The sequence below is a fragment of the Talpa occidentalis genome, unplaced genomic scaffold, assembly GCF_014898055.3.
Source record: "Talpa occidentalis isolate TD23 unplaced genomic scaffold, MPIMG_talOcc4v2.1 talOcc4.7, whole genome shotgun sequence".
NCBI lineage: Eukaryota > Metazoa > Chordata > Mammalia > Eulipotyphla > Talpidae > Talpa > Talpa occidentalis.
In genome coordinates, this window is record NW_023605083.1 from 33,272,610 (window position 1) to 33,287,495 (window position 14,886).

A 14,886-nucleotide genomic window follows, 5' to 3' on the forward strand; every position below is an offset into this window, starting at 1 on the left:
CCAGGAGTAGGGCCTCAATCACATGCTCCTTGTTCTACAAGTTGGTGGGCATGGACATGATTACTTGGCTGGCTATTGTGCCCTGTGGCTTTTCAAAGGGACCCTGCATATCTGTCTGGAGCCTAGATTGGAGCTTAGATTGGGGACAGCATAAGGTCAGACACAAATGCTCACTGGAAATGGCTGTCTCGTAGGTCCCTTATGATAACCCATGCAAGCAACTGGCTGCATATACAACCGAGGAGGCTTATGTTTGCAGCCATTGCATACCAAGCCCCATAGGGGAAAGGTAGGCTTAACTGGCTGCAGCAAATTAGATACTTTAAAAAGAAATAACTATATAAAGGACCTTATACATTTCATTTCAAAAGACCGAATTAAAGTTTCTTAATTTTATTTAGTTTTAGTGTGATAACTTTTTTGAAAGATAACAATTTATAACTATTTCTGTAAAACACAAAATTACTACATAACATGGAGCTTAAAAATGTAAGTGTGACTCTCTTGTCTCAGCCACCAACACGCCATCCACACATGGAGAGCCATGGTGATTCTAAAGGCATGCATCAACACAGGAGCAACTTTGACAAACACCACCAACATTGCTTTGGCAAAGGTGGTAAAGGGATTACCACTTAAAAAGAAATTAGAGTTTATACCTGTCAACCTTGATAAACTGTGGATCTTGGTCAGTGAGGAAACTCAGGTTAATGCTACCAAAACACAAGGCCGGAGCTGCTCTATTGTTGATGTGGTGTGATCAGGCTACAACGAAGTTCTAGGGAAAGGAAAGTTCCCAAAGCAGCCTGTGATTGTAAGAGCCAAATTCTTTAGCAGAAGAGATGAGTGTGTATGTGTGTAAGTGTGTGTGTGCCTGAGTACTCGTAGCTTGAAGCCAATAGAGGGAGGTTCATTAAATGTTACAAGATCTTCAACAGCGGGGACTACATCAAATTAAAGAGCTTCTGCACAGCAAAAGAGACAATAACAAAAACAAAGAGAAACCCCACCAACTGGGAGAACATTTTTGCACACAACACTAATGATAAAGGACTGATCACAAAAATCTGCAAAGAGCTGATGAGACTCAACAACAACAAAGAAAATAATCCCGTCGAAAAATGGGCAGAAGAGCTAAAAAGAAACTTCTCTGAAGAGGAAATGCAAATGGCCAACAGGCATATGAAAAAATGTTCAACATCACTTGCCATCAGGGAAATGCAAATCAAAACTACCATGAGATACCATCTCACACCAGTGAGAATGGCACATATTAAAAAAACTAGCAACAACAAATGTTGGCGAGGGTGTGGAGAAAAAGGAACTCTTCTGCACTGTTGGTGGGAGTGCAAACTGGTCCAACCACTATGGAGAGCTGTGTGGAGATTTCTGGACCTACTAAACATAGAGCTTCCATATGATTCAGCAATTCCATTCCTAGGTATTTACCCAAAGGACACAGAAACATCAATTCCAAAGGGCACCTGCACCCCTATGTTTATAGCAGCACTATTTACAATAGCTAAGCTTTGGAAACAGCCCAAATGCCCAAAAATAGATGACTGGATCAAGAAGATGTGGTACATATATACCATGGAATATTACTCAGCATTCAAAAAAGATAAACACATGCAATTTGCAGCAACATGGATGGCGCTGGAAGGGATCATGCTCAGCGAAATAAGCCAAAAAGAAAAAAAAAATACCGGATAGTCTCACTCATAGCAGGAATCTAGAAAACTTAAATAAGGGACCAGGAAAGTGAATAACTCTAAGAAAGTGAAAATCAAAATCAACAAAAAACTATGAACCAGAGACACTTTTTGGGGTGTGAGGGGCGGGAGGGGAGGGATTGGGGTCAGAATGGGGGGGCTGCAATTGTATGGGGAATACAAAAATAAAATTTATTATTAAAAAAAAGAAAAAAAATGTTACAAGATCTTTAAGGAAAAAAAAAATGAATGAGAAGTAAAAACCTGTGGTAGGTCTCAGTTTGTATGTAAATAGCTAATTATAACAGGAATTTAAATGCATCAAGAAAAAAAACCAACATTTATAGTACATAAGAATATAAACCTTAACTTACCTGTAAACGGATCTGAAAAATTGGTGTTCCCAAGTCCCAACATTTGACCTTTTGTGTTATCAATAATAAATTTAGCCACTTGATCCAAAAACATAGGATTTAAATCATTCTTCTGCAAGAAGTTATACGCAGTTAACCAGGGATCATCACTGATGTTATATGGCAATTTATATGATGGTCCACCTTCATTGACATCAATTGAGAAAACATAATCAAATTCCTTTAACAGGAATATAAAAAGGAGATAAATTATTACTAACTTATCTGCTCAAATATTTTAATGACATAGATAAAACGTTATTTTTTTTTAATAGCTACATTACTTAAACTTTGTCCAAACTACAATGCTAAGATGTTCCACTTGACATACAATGATTAACCATCTGCATGTATTACAAAATAAGTGTTTCCCTGGGGTTGGAGGTGAGGGATGGATTACAACACTTATTAATTTTAAGGCCAAAGGTAGGTTTCCAATTGGTTGATCTCAAAGCCAAACATATCAGATGATACCATGCCCCACTTACCAAAACATGCTGGTATTGTAAGTACTGCCCAGCAGGGTCTCTCATGTCTTCTCAAATTAAATATAGTAAAGCACTAAACATTAGATAAAAGGTGGCACAGAAGCACCTAATCCTTAAAATGTGTTGGGAATAGCTTATGTATCTCACTACTAGGGCAATTAATGGCTACTCTGTCTATCCAAATGCAATACTCCCCATTTGAAAAGACTTACAAATTTTATTGAAGACCGGGAAAAGACAGAATTGCCCCACTGAAGTATAATTTCATTTATTTTAATTTTAAAGATTTATTTTACTTATTTATGCATACAAGAGCTGGGGTGTAGGCCAGAGGTGTGGGAGGTAAGAGGATTCACCAGAGACAGTGGGAAACAGAACAGGCGGATGTACTGAGGAGAGGTCTGCTGCACCATAAGTGCATCAGCTCCCTGGCCACAGTGGCTGGCAATAGCTTGACAGCACTGAGACTTTAACCCCTGCATCACCATGGAGGCCTCAAAGTATAATTTTAAATGTCATAACACCAAAGAAAATGTTATCAGCATGGGGGAAAGAGAAAAGACAATCTTTAATTTTTCTAATGCTTTAACATAATGATAATTAGAAAGTAGACGTTAACATACTTTCCCTTCATATAAAACTTTTCCAGATGTTTGCTGATTAGCACCAGATGAGCCAACAACATCACCAATTTTTATCCATCTCCTATCGCTAACACTCCACTGATAGGCTTCGACTTTCTCACCATCTCTGATCAGACGAGTCTGTCCTTCTCTAGTACCTTAAAATAAAAATTTTAAGAATCAAAGGTGGATGACACAGTGAAATTCAAAAAACATCTAGTTTTTTTATCATTAACTTTTTTATAGTTTTTTTGATTTAATATAAATTGTTATTAAATGAGAAATTTTAGAATGTAACTTAACTAAAAAGTGACCAAAAAGAAAGTAACAGGAACTTTATTACATAAAAGAAAGTTAAAAATAAGATTCTACTAGCCAGCAGCTGGTCCATCAAACCTAACACAAATTTTATTACTGAGTATCTTCTAACAACACTTTTATTTCAGTAAATAACTCTCCATTTTTTTCACCAGCTCAGGCCAAAATGTATAGGGGAATCTGATTCCCTGTTCTTCCAATCCCAATTCTTTGGCAAATTCTATCACCTCTATCTTACAAAAATATATCTGGAAAACTTCCTCATCTCACCATCTCATGGCAATCAACAGATTCATTACATATTGAATATATATTAATGAAAACTAAGCATGTTTTCAGAAATTTACAAGTCTAGTAGAAGTCTCCACTATTTCTCCGTTGGATTGCTTCAATGGCTTCCTACTCCTATTCTGGGGACCCTACACTCTATATTTGACTCAGGTAACTGAAGAATATTTGAAAAGTTTAAGGAACTCCTGACACTCTTTTGCCAGAAACCTTCACTGACTTTCCATTTTAGTCTTGAATTAGAATCTAAGTCCTAGGTGTGGTGTATAGGGCCAGCTATAATCTGCCCCCACCACCTTCTCTGGTTTCGTCTTCTTGATTCTCCCCTTCATCCCATTACTCTACTTCAGTCATGGAGTCTCTGCAGTGGCCGCTTATTCTGCCAACAACACCCTTCACAAAGATGTTGGCAAGATTTGCTCCCCTGTTTCCATAAGGACTTTACCCAAATGTCCCATTTTCAGTGAAGGTTTCAATGGCAGAGATAGCTGGCTGTCCTCCAGAGATTCACATCCTATTCCATAGGACAGTGTTGTCTAATCAAAGACTTACTAGCCATGACCACATTGTTCAGATCCTAGATGTCATACACTGAGTAATGGGCAGTGAAATTTGGATGGGTGCAATATTAAGTGCCAGTTTTAGAACTACTCTGTCATCCTCTATCCTCCCTTCTTACCCTATTAGGTAGCTGAATATCTACCTATACTCAAGGAAACCTTGGAAGTCACATGTGGAAGATTGTGAGTTCCATCAGCCTGGGCCCCTAACTGACTATGAGGAGCAAAATTACTCTGAACATAGAGTTCACAGAGGCAGGGCTCCAGCATGGCCTGCCATCCACTAAGCTTTAAATATACAAGTAAAATTATCTTGTGTTAAGTTACTAAGATTTTTGGTTTACCTATTACAACAGTTACTGCTGTGTTAAGTATTATACATTCCCTGATGGTTATATTAAGTTTATAAAACAAATACCTCATGATATTGTTATAAATATCCCAAAACATTACAATTTGTAGAGATAGCTGGACCTAAGGGTTTTTACTAAGGTTTGCTTAGCTGTATAGAAAATACTACAATAAATATTTTACTGATTAAACAAAAAAATATTATAAAACATCCACAACCCCTGGTTCTTTTATCCCATGGTACTTTTCATTCCCTGATGTACTTATATATTTACTTATTTATGATTTACTTATCTGTCCCCTATAGAACATAAATTTTAAGAACAGGGTTTGTGTCTCTTTCATTATCTACTATATTCCCCAAAGTTTAGACAATGCTTGGCAAACATTAGGTACTTAAATATCAATTGAACATCTATACACACACACACACACACACACACACATAGTAATGAAAGGACTACATTTTTGTAAAGAATTCTAGGAATATTAAAAACAATGCAGCAGTTCTCAGATGTTTGGTTTGAAGATCTCTTAATAGTCATAGAACTTATTCAGAAGCTGAAAGAGCTTTTTTCCCCTGTGGTATCTGTCAACTGATTTACTGGATTTGAAATTGAACCTGAGTAAAAATACATATTTATTTCATGAAAAATAATAACAGATTCATTACATATTGAATACATATTAATGAAAATGAAGTATGTTTTCAGAAATTTAGAAGACCGGCACTGTTTTACATTTTGTAAACCTCTTTGATGTTTCTCTTCTAGAAGACAACTAGATTATCTGTCATACCTGCCTCAGCATTCACTCCACTGCAATCTGCTGTTTTGGTTGAAGTATACAAAAGGAGATTAAGCCTTACACAGATTAACATAATCAAAGCAAAAAGGACAAGTTCAAAAGTCTTTTTATAAAAATATGGATACTAAAGTTGTAGGTCTTCAAAGATTGCAATGTAGGATCTGAAACCATATCAGTGATTTTTTTCCATGGTCTACTGCACTGAAATCCACCTTCTACTTTAAACTTTGATCACCACTTCTTGCTGCTTTATCCTCTGACTTTCAACTGAACTTTTACCCATTTTTACTTTTGTAAACACCATTAATTGGTCATATTGACAGTGAATTAAAGCAGATCATCCACATATTTAAACATTTTATTATTTATATAAAAATTGCATTTGTTAATAGTACCACTGATAGTATTAGAATAATCTTTTAAGCATAAGGAAGTAATCAAATCCTGGTGGCAGACATAAATTTCCCAAAATTTGAATTTTCATTTCAAAAGTTTGAATTGTATCTGGCAACAAATACTGCAAGTTGTTTTCTTGAAAGTAAACATGCTTAATTAGTTGATTATCAGAAAATGTCTGCCAAATATGCAAGCCTGAAGAGCCATAGTTATTTGTCCTTTGAAATAAAAAATGGCATTCTATAACAAAAAAGGAATAACTCAGCCTGCAACTTAACTGACTTATCCTGGTGGATAGTATGATACTTCCGTGTATTTTATGTGTATTTTACATTTTGTAATCCAGAATATAAAAAAAAATCATATTAAAGGGTCAAAATGTAGTAAAATTAACTTTCAATGTGTCCTCGAGGACTAATATTAAAGTCAGACGGCATTTGCTTTTAAATTACGACTGTGTGCCCGGTGAAGAACACAATGATTACCACAAGAATTTAAAGCCATTGCCTCGAGTGCAGCCTAAGGCGTCAGCAGTTTCACCCCAGATTGCTTTCATACTTTAAGTGCAAATGTTAACAGTATAAAAGATTCTTAATGTTATGAAATTAGTTTTGATTGTATGGACACTATGAAAGGATCTCAGAATTCCCAGTGATCCATGAACAAGTTCTGAAAACAACTGATATAGTGGAGCAGGAATATACTGAATGGAAGATTCTATTAGGGCAATTGCCTCTGATTTTAAACTCAAGACTCACAGTTCATTCAGTAGACATCATCCTGTGCAACTAATTTTTATTTTTAGCCTGTACAACCTTTTATGGGATTGAACTAACCAAAAATTATTAAATAGGTAACTTCTGAGTACTTACAATATATAAGTAATGGAAGTTTTATTTAAATAAACAAAAAAGTATTTATAGGGAACTTATCTAGAAGTCTAAAACTAAGACAAAAGCAAGAAAAACATGGATTCTCACAATGGTTATTTCATAGTGATAGACATTCTCAAAAATCCAGATCTGAGAAAAACAGAGAATAACACTAGCAAAACAATCTTTCTTTTCTTACCTCTCCAAAAGGCAAACATGGTAACATTTTTTACTACTAGACATCCTGAAATATTTACCAGGTTCATTCAGATGTTCCCTTCCTGGAAGCTGGTCAGCATTAATATCTCCTAAATCACCAGTTTTGGAATCAATGGTTGCCTGAGAGAGTTCTTTTTCAAAAGCTTTGATTTCCTCAGCACTGGCTGTTCGATCCTCTGATTCTGTAAACACTCTAATAATACCATCACTATAAGGAAAAACAAACTCATTTTAAGTGACTGCCATTGTATATTAGGGTTATCACACAATCCAAAGTAAAAATGTGTATTTGTGACTACGAGAAACATGACTCTGCCTATACAGCTGAATATTGCACTATGTAGGTATGTGGGCTTTAGTGCACACTACTCTATCATTTTCCAGAGCAATGTATAGAATGGGAAAAGGTTATTTCAGGGAAAAGGTACTGGCAAAAGATTAAGAGAGAAATATACTTAATATAGTTTTTAATTCCAAGTTAAATAGTTACCCTTCACTAAATAATTTCACCCATTTCGTTGATTTACTTTTTTTTTCACAATGTCAAATATGCTTAGGAGGGAAAAAAAACCAAACCAACAAATCAATGTCCCACCCAGGCAAAACACTTCCACTTTTATTATGCTCTGTGTCCCTTATCATTGTAGCCTTTTTGCCTCCTGCTGTCATTGCCAGAGTAGTCTGATTCCATCCTCATTCATTTCCCCAAACAACTTTATATCTCCTCTTATTTAACTTATTCTATTGTTTTCTACTAAAATGTGATTTCAAAAAAGTCACTAATAACATTTTTTCAATTAAGAACAAAAGCTCTTCTAACTTTTCATTCTGTAAGCCCTCATACACCTATTGACACTGATCATAATTTCCTTTCAAAACCTTTCCTTTACCATCTCTGAATTTCAGTATCTGAATTCTTTCTTCTCTTTAACCTACTTGCTTCTCTTTTTCTACCCACAGTATATGATGATTCAGTCTATAGCTTTCTATACCTCCTCCTATGTATGTACTTCCCTCAGAGAAAGATGTTCTATTGCTTGTCTCTGGCAGTTTTGTGCCAAGCTTTGCCTTCGGTTTGAGTCGTTACCCTAGGCTGGAGTACATCTTCCCACACCCACTGGCATGAGTTTGGCTCTCCACCACTTGGACCTCAAGCAGGTCTATAACCAAGGTAATCATCCTTGCACCAAACCAATTCTTATACTTTGCATTTTTATTAGCACAGATTTCCAATCATCCAAAGTTTAAAGCTTTAGCTTTTTCTTTCATCCCCTTTCTGATCACTTTTCCTCAACATTATCTGTTGTGTTTGTTTTTTTTTTTTTGTTCTCTTATCCACCAGCATGTGGGGCCAATACTTCATAACGTCATACCCCTTACTACAACTGCTTTCTAATTTGTTTTCCTGCCCACTGTTACCATTAGTTAAATACTACTGACATATTTAATAATTCACAAATTCTGCTTTAATCTTATCAATTCTAGCTTTAGAGCAAAAACCTTTTAACCCCAAACATACAATCTAAAAAATGCCTGCCATTCAAGGTTCTCCATAATTAAGCCCCACCTTATTTATTATACACTATTCCCCAGCATTTGTACTTCATTTTCCTTCATCTTTACATGTATCACTTTCATTCTCAAGCTACCTTTATTAATCATTTCTTTTGATAAGCTTCATTTCCTTTATTATTATCTTTCAAAATTCAATTCAAATGACATCCTCTTCCAGAAAGTTTTCCCACAACAAACTCTACTTTCCTGAACATCAATTCTCTTACATTCATTGTTTCAACTGCATAACTTGCAGTACATATGTCATTTGTGTAAAAGCTGTTACACTCACTACTGTTCTGTTTGGTAACCCAAAGTGCATATATATGCCCCCCATGCACCTGAAATTCCTTATGCTTATCACTGTGCACTCCCACAGTCTACCAAAGATTTAGCTAGACACTTTATTGACTGAATATAATATAAATACCTCGCACCGACCACAATGTCACCATTGTCTAGCACACAGCAGCACCATATAGACTGAGCTGGAAGTCGAATGGTTTGAGCACATTCCCCATGTTTCCAGATTCTCAGAGATCTGTCTTCTGCTGTTGTCACAAAATCTAAAATGAATACAGGAAAAGTAAGTTTGAATAAAAAAAGATATATATCTACACACATTATCTTTCTAGATGATTCCAAAGTATTTTAAAGTTTCAAATTTTATGTTATTTGCCACTTATACCATATTATCAAAAATAACAATTTTATACACTCTATATCTTACATCCTATACCTCATTCTAACAAGTTATACAAAGTCTTTCCTCAAATATGTATGAACTTTTTACAACACATTCATCAAACCTGAATTAATACAGGGCCTCCCTGGTGGCCTAGGGGTTAAGTCTCAGTGCTATCATGATATGACTGCTGTGGCCTGAGCTCAATCCCTAGCCAGGGAGCTAACCCACATGGCACAGCAGACCTCTCAATTCTCACTCGCTGCTTCCCTTAGCAGTGTATTTCAGTAGATCTGCCTGTTCTGCTCCCAGCTCTTTCTCTGGTGAATCATCTTACCACCCCCTGCACCTCTGGCTTGCACCCCAGTTCTTCTACATTCGTCTACGCAAAAATAAATAAAATCTTAAAAAAAAAATTGAATTAATAGTGAAATATAATCTTACCTTTACAATTTGGAAAGACAGATATGCTATAAATATAATTGGTATGTCCATAATATACTTCAAGACACTCGCCAGTGATTTGCCACCTTCTAATACTAGCATCGTTTGCACAAGAAAGAAATTCTGTTTCACTCAGGATTGCCAAACCTCTTACACAGTCTTCATGCCCTATATTAAAAAAAGAACATATTTCAATAAAATGGATCATTTGCTGATAGCTTTATGTAACTTACTACACCATTACAGAAGATCAGTGAGTACTAAGAAATGATTTTTGAGTTAGAGATAATCTTTTTTTTTGTAGAAAAGCCAAGTAAACAGTGTTTTGTGTTTGGTACCACTTTTTATCATCAGTCTTGCAAAGTTATTTTACATTCATCTTATCTTTCTTTTAAAACCTGCTAGAAACACAATTTTGATCCCCTCAATTTTCTATTTTTACCTGACAATTGATTACACCTAATTTTCCCCAATAACAAGAGTAATCAAGAGCATACACTATAATTGAATGTAACAAAGATTCCCTCAATCTCAGCACAAAATGCTAAGATTTATATTCAAAATACACTGGAAGAAATTCACAAAAATTGATATCACAAAAGGAATTTAATTATTTAAGAGTCAAAGTAAAAATTTCATCACTAAAAGTAAATTTTATTAAAATATAAGATAGGCTGAAAGAGATTAATTTATCTAAAACCACAACTAGTAGCAATGCTAAAGTAAGAATCAAGTTTCCCACTTCATAAGCTTACCTTTTTTTTTTTTTTAAGATTTATTTATTTATTTTGAGTACAGTCAGAAGCACAGGAGGGTGAGAGAATTCACCAGAGCCAGAGCGGGGAGCAGAACAGGCAGAGTGACAAAGTACACTGCTGAGGGGAGCAGCAGGCGGCAGGAGAGGTCTGCGCGCCATGTGGGACCCTCACCTGGCGGCTGGGGAACGAACTGGCGCTGCAGAGGCTGAGGGCAGCTTCGCAACCCAGCGCTCAACTGCTGCACCACCGGGGAGGCCCAATCTTACCTTTTTTGAATCAAATCATAACCTATTCTGCCCCTTTGATACAACCAAATTGCAAACAGAAAGCCAAACCCCACTGCATTATCAATGGAAGTATTTCACAATTTATATAAATTCAGGCATTAAAATGGTGAAATAAAAACTAATGATCAGTGATTTTTTTTTAAAGGTAAGAATTTATGGAACAAACTTCTTGCATTAGGTTCATATATGTGTATGTATATACATACATATGCATGCATATATACATATAGGTATGAATTAATGTATGTGTCAATATGCATACATGTGAATATATGTATGTATGTGTATACACACATACATGTGTGTATAAGCACACATTCACACATATATTCTACTTAACAGAAACTATTAAATATTTTCAAAAACTTGATAAAATTTTATTTCTTTCACTATTTATTGAAGCATTGTTGAAGGTATTACTATATAATTAACGGCAAAGCATTCTATGAACTTGTGATCTAGTAAATAAGATCAGAAGTCACTGTGCACAATATCTGCTGATTTAGATTAACTATCCAGATTACCAACAGCTACACACACACGCACACACACACGTGCGTTTTCTGTATGGAAGCAGAAAAACAGGCATGTTTAGTTATAACTCATTGTCTATATTCTACCTACAGATAGCCTTATGTCCACAACGAACTTTTTACAGTACTATAGAGTGTAGTGTTCAACTTCAAAGAAATAAATAAAAGTAAGGAAAAAACCCATCAGAAACGTGACTCCCAATAAATTAGCACTACTGATATTAGATAGCAAATGCTTCAGTCTAAGAGTTATTTAAATGTTTAAATTTAAATAGACTACCCACCTGAAATCACAATAAAAATCTAATATTTGTTAGTATTAATGTACTTTATTACTAATAAAGATACTGATGTTTTACTTCATGAGTGAAGATGACACTACTGACACACCAATAAGGTTTATGCTTGGAAGTTTACCTTGCTAAAATGAAAATAAAAGCCAAAAACATAATGGCTAGCCAGAAATTACATATCTGTAATACACAGAAGCACATACATATATCACATCTCATCAGGTAGCTATTATTAGTGCACATCTGATTGTTTTACGAAAGGTCTCATTATATCATTAAAATATATTAAATATTAATTTTTAGAAAAATTACATGCCATATTAAGTGACTCAAATACAGGGATGCTTTTCAATTACCATTTTCTAGTTTCTAAACTTTAGAGAAAAAACCATCTGAACAAATAAAAAAGGATTAGATTATAAAAGTTGTCTACTCTAATCTTACCTGAAAAAGTCCTCTCACATCTTCCAGCCTTCCACAGCTTAATAGTCTTGTCTGCTGATCCAGTTAACATTAAGCCCTGTTCAGGCAGGATCTTTACTGCCCACACGGCAGCTGTATGACCCTGTGAATAAAATGGGTAGTAATTTATGTTTCTACTGAATCATCATATATTATTATCTAGAATAGTCACAAAAAAGTACTGTACCTGTAAGGTCATCATGCATTTGTCATTCAGCCAGACTTTAGCAGTAGTATCCCATGAGCCACTAAGTAATGTCCCAAATTTTCCAGATGAAAGACTACAAACTAAAAAGAGGGAAAAAGGCACCAGTTAACACATATTCATTGAGAATAATGCTCAACACTTTGCTAATTGTTAAAGCACTGCAATTTTAGAAGCACTTTGTGACAGTATCTTAGTCAATTAAGGCTTGAGATGTGCAGAAGAGTGTTGTAGTAAAGAGCAGATTGACTGGGGTGTCCCCAGTGGTGCAGCGGTTGAGCGCTGGGTTGCAAAGCTGCCCGCAGCCTCTGCAGCGCCGGTTCGATCCCTGGCTGCTTCCCGGCCACCGGAGGAGGGTCCCGCATGGCGCGCAGACCTCCCCTGCAGCCCGCTGCTCCCCTCTGCAGTGTACTTTGGATCTTCTGCCTGCTCTGCTCCCCGCTCTGGCTCTGGTGAATTCTCTCACCCTCCCGCACTTCTGACTGTACCTAGTGCTTGTATAAATAAATAAATAAAATAAAACAAATCTTTAAAAAAAAAAAAAAAAAAAAAAGAGCCGACTGACTGGTACCAGACAGCCTGGGAGCAAGTCCAAGTTGTGCCACTTAGGAGCTATGTGACCACAGACTATTTCTTTTTTTTTTTTTTTAAGAGGCATGCTTTATTTATTTGTTTGCTGGTTTGTTTGTTTGTTTTGTTTATACAAGCACTGGGTACAGTCAGAAGTGCGGGAGGGTGAGAGAATTCACCAGAGCCAGAGCGGGGAGCAGAGCAGGCAGAAGGACCGAAGTACACTGCTGAGGGGAGCAGCGGGCGGCAGGAGAGGTCTGCACGCCATGCGGGACCCTCCTCCGGTGGCCGGGGAGCAGCCGGGGATCGAACCGGCGCCGCAGAGGCCGCGGGCAGCCTAGCAACCCAGCGCTCAACCGCTGCGCCACCGAGGAGGCCCCAGACTATTTCTTAACCCTCAGATTATTCATGTGTAAAATGAAAGAAGAGGATTAAGTGGCTTACACAAAGCCTTCAGTTCTAAGAACTATGTAGGAAGATAAAACAATACAAATGGTTTTGAAACATACAGATTATTTTAACTAAAATGTGAAAACTGTAGCCAAGATAAGTGTGTAATAGTAATGAAACAGTGAAATAATTGTCTTACTATCTTGACATAAAATTATACAGGCATTAAAAAATATACAGGCTATAAATGAACATGAAAACTTGTCTTAAAAATATGGAAACAGAGACAATTCTAATTAAAAATGGCAGGTTTTCCATGTAACATTATAAATGGTATTGAATCTGTAAGAAGTTTATATACAACAGGAAACAACATAACTAACTTAGCAAAATAGAGCAAATTGTAATTTAGATGCCCACAGAAGAGTGGTTAGAAGCAGAATGACTGGCCCCACAAAGCTCCTATGAGATTCAATATCCCTCTACTAGTTTCCACGGAGGAAACTAGGACTTGAAAAATGAAAAGAGCGAATCAAAGTCTGCATACAACAAAACGAAACAATAGATACCCCTTGCAACTTAATCAGAAAATACATCCTCATTCACTACAGGAGACAAGAGGTTTTATTCTCTAGGGAAACTAAAGCAGTTTCAAGATTAAAGACGCCAGGCTTAGTGAAAAGAGTCTTCCTGTACACAAGGGGAGTGGGTAAAGCCTACATCCTGCAATGGGGCACCTGTAGTCCTCTGCTCCTGCAATAACAGTAGTCAGGCATATATCTCCCTAAATGCAGGCAAGAGGTGGAAAAATTCCAGTGTGAAAATAAGTAAAAAACTAAAAGGAGAGCTATACTTTAAAAAAAAAAAAAAAATGAAAAATACCCAAATTGAGATCAAAAAGGCAATGACATGAAAAATAGGAAAGAAAAGTTTTGCTAGAAAACCAACTCAGCATGCTCCTCATCCAACTAAATAGGGACTCCATGAAAAGATAATGGGTGGGGGGGCACAGAGGAAATAGTAAGAGTCCCAAAGTGAAGGACATGAGTAACTAAATTGAATCAACCCACAAATATGCCCAATAAAAGGCATTTTCAGAAACAAAGAGATGCATTGTGAATTTTTATAACATCAGAAATAGATCCTAAAAGTTTGGGAGGCAAGAAAACTAACCCATAGAAAAGTTGGGTATCAGAGTAGCATTAAACTTCTTAGTAACATAAGTTAAAAGACAATAGAGTAAACAAAATGGATAAAAGACCTGATTGAAACCATAAAATATATAGAAGAAAACACAGGCAAAACACTCCATGACATACATCTTAGAGATGCATCCCCCAAAGCAAAGAAAATGAAGGAAAAGATAGCTGGGACTGCATCAACTAAAAAGCTTCTGTGCAGTGAAAGAGACAAAACCAATATGAAGAGACACCCTACAGATTAAGAAAAAATATTTGCAATTCATACAACTGATAAAGGGCTTATATCAAAGAGCTACAAAGGGCTTACACAACTCAACAAAAAAATAAACAACCCAGTCAAAAAATGGGCAAAAGAGCTAAAGAGACCTTCTTCAAAAAGGAAATGCAGATGGCCAAAAGACATACGAAAAATTGTTGAACATGACTTATTATCAGGGAAATGCATATCAAAACCAC

General features: G+C 36.2%; 1 protein-coding gene and 1 non-coding gene across 2 annotated transcripts in view; both read right to left on the reverse strand.

Moving 5' to 3' along the window:
- Positions 1-14,886, reverse strand: part of PLAA (phospholipase A2 activating protein) — a 41,409-nt gene that overhangs the window by 14,285 nt on the left and 12,238 nt on the right. Inside the window, exons 3-9 of the mRNA XM_037491474.1 lie at positions 12,251-12,351; positions 12,046-12,166; positions 9,731-9,898; positions 9,032-9,167; positions 7,086-7,255; positions 3,237-3,394; positions 2,087-2,306 (exon numbers count right to left, since the gene is read on the reverse strand). Of these exons, the coding sequence (XP_037347371.1) occupies positions 2,087-2,306; positions 3,237-3,394; positions 7,086-7,255; positions 9,032-9,167; positions 9,731-9,898; positions 12,046-12,166; positions 12,251-12,351 (1,074 nt within the window). The remainder of the gene's footprint in view (positions 1-2,086; positions 2,307-3,236; positions 3,395-7,085; positions 7,256-9,031; positions 9,168-9,730; positions 9,899-12,045; positions 12,167-12,250; positions 12,352-14,886) is intronic.
- LOC119233143 (small nucleolar RNA SNORA70) lies at positions 182-309 on the reverse strand. Its single transcript, XR_005122295.1, has one exon. It is a non-coding gene; the product is annotated as a small nucleolar RNA SNORA70 (small nucleolar RNA).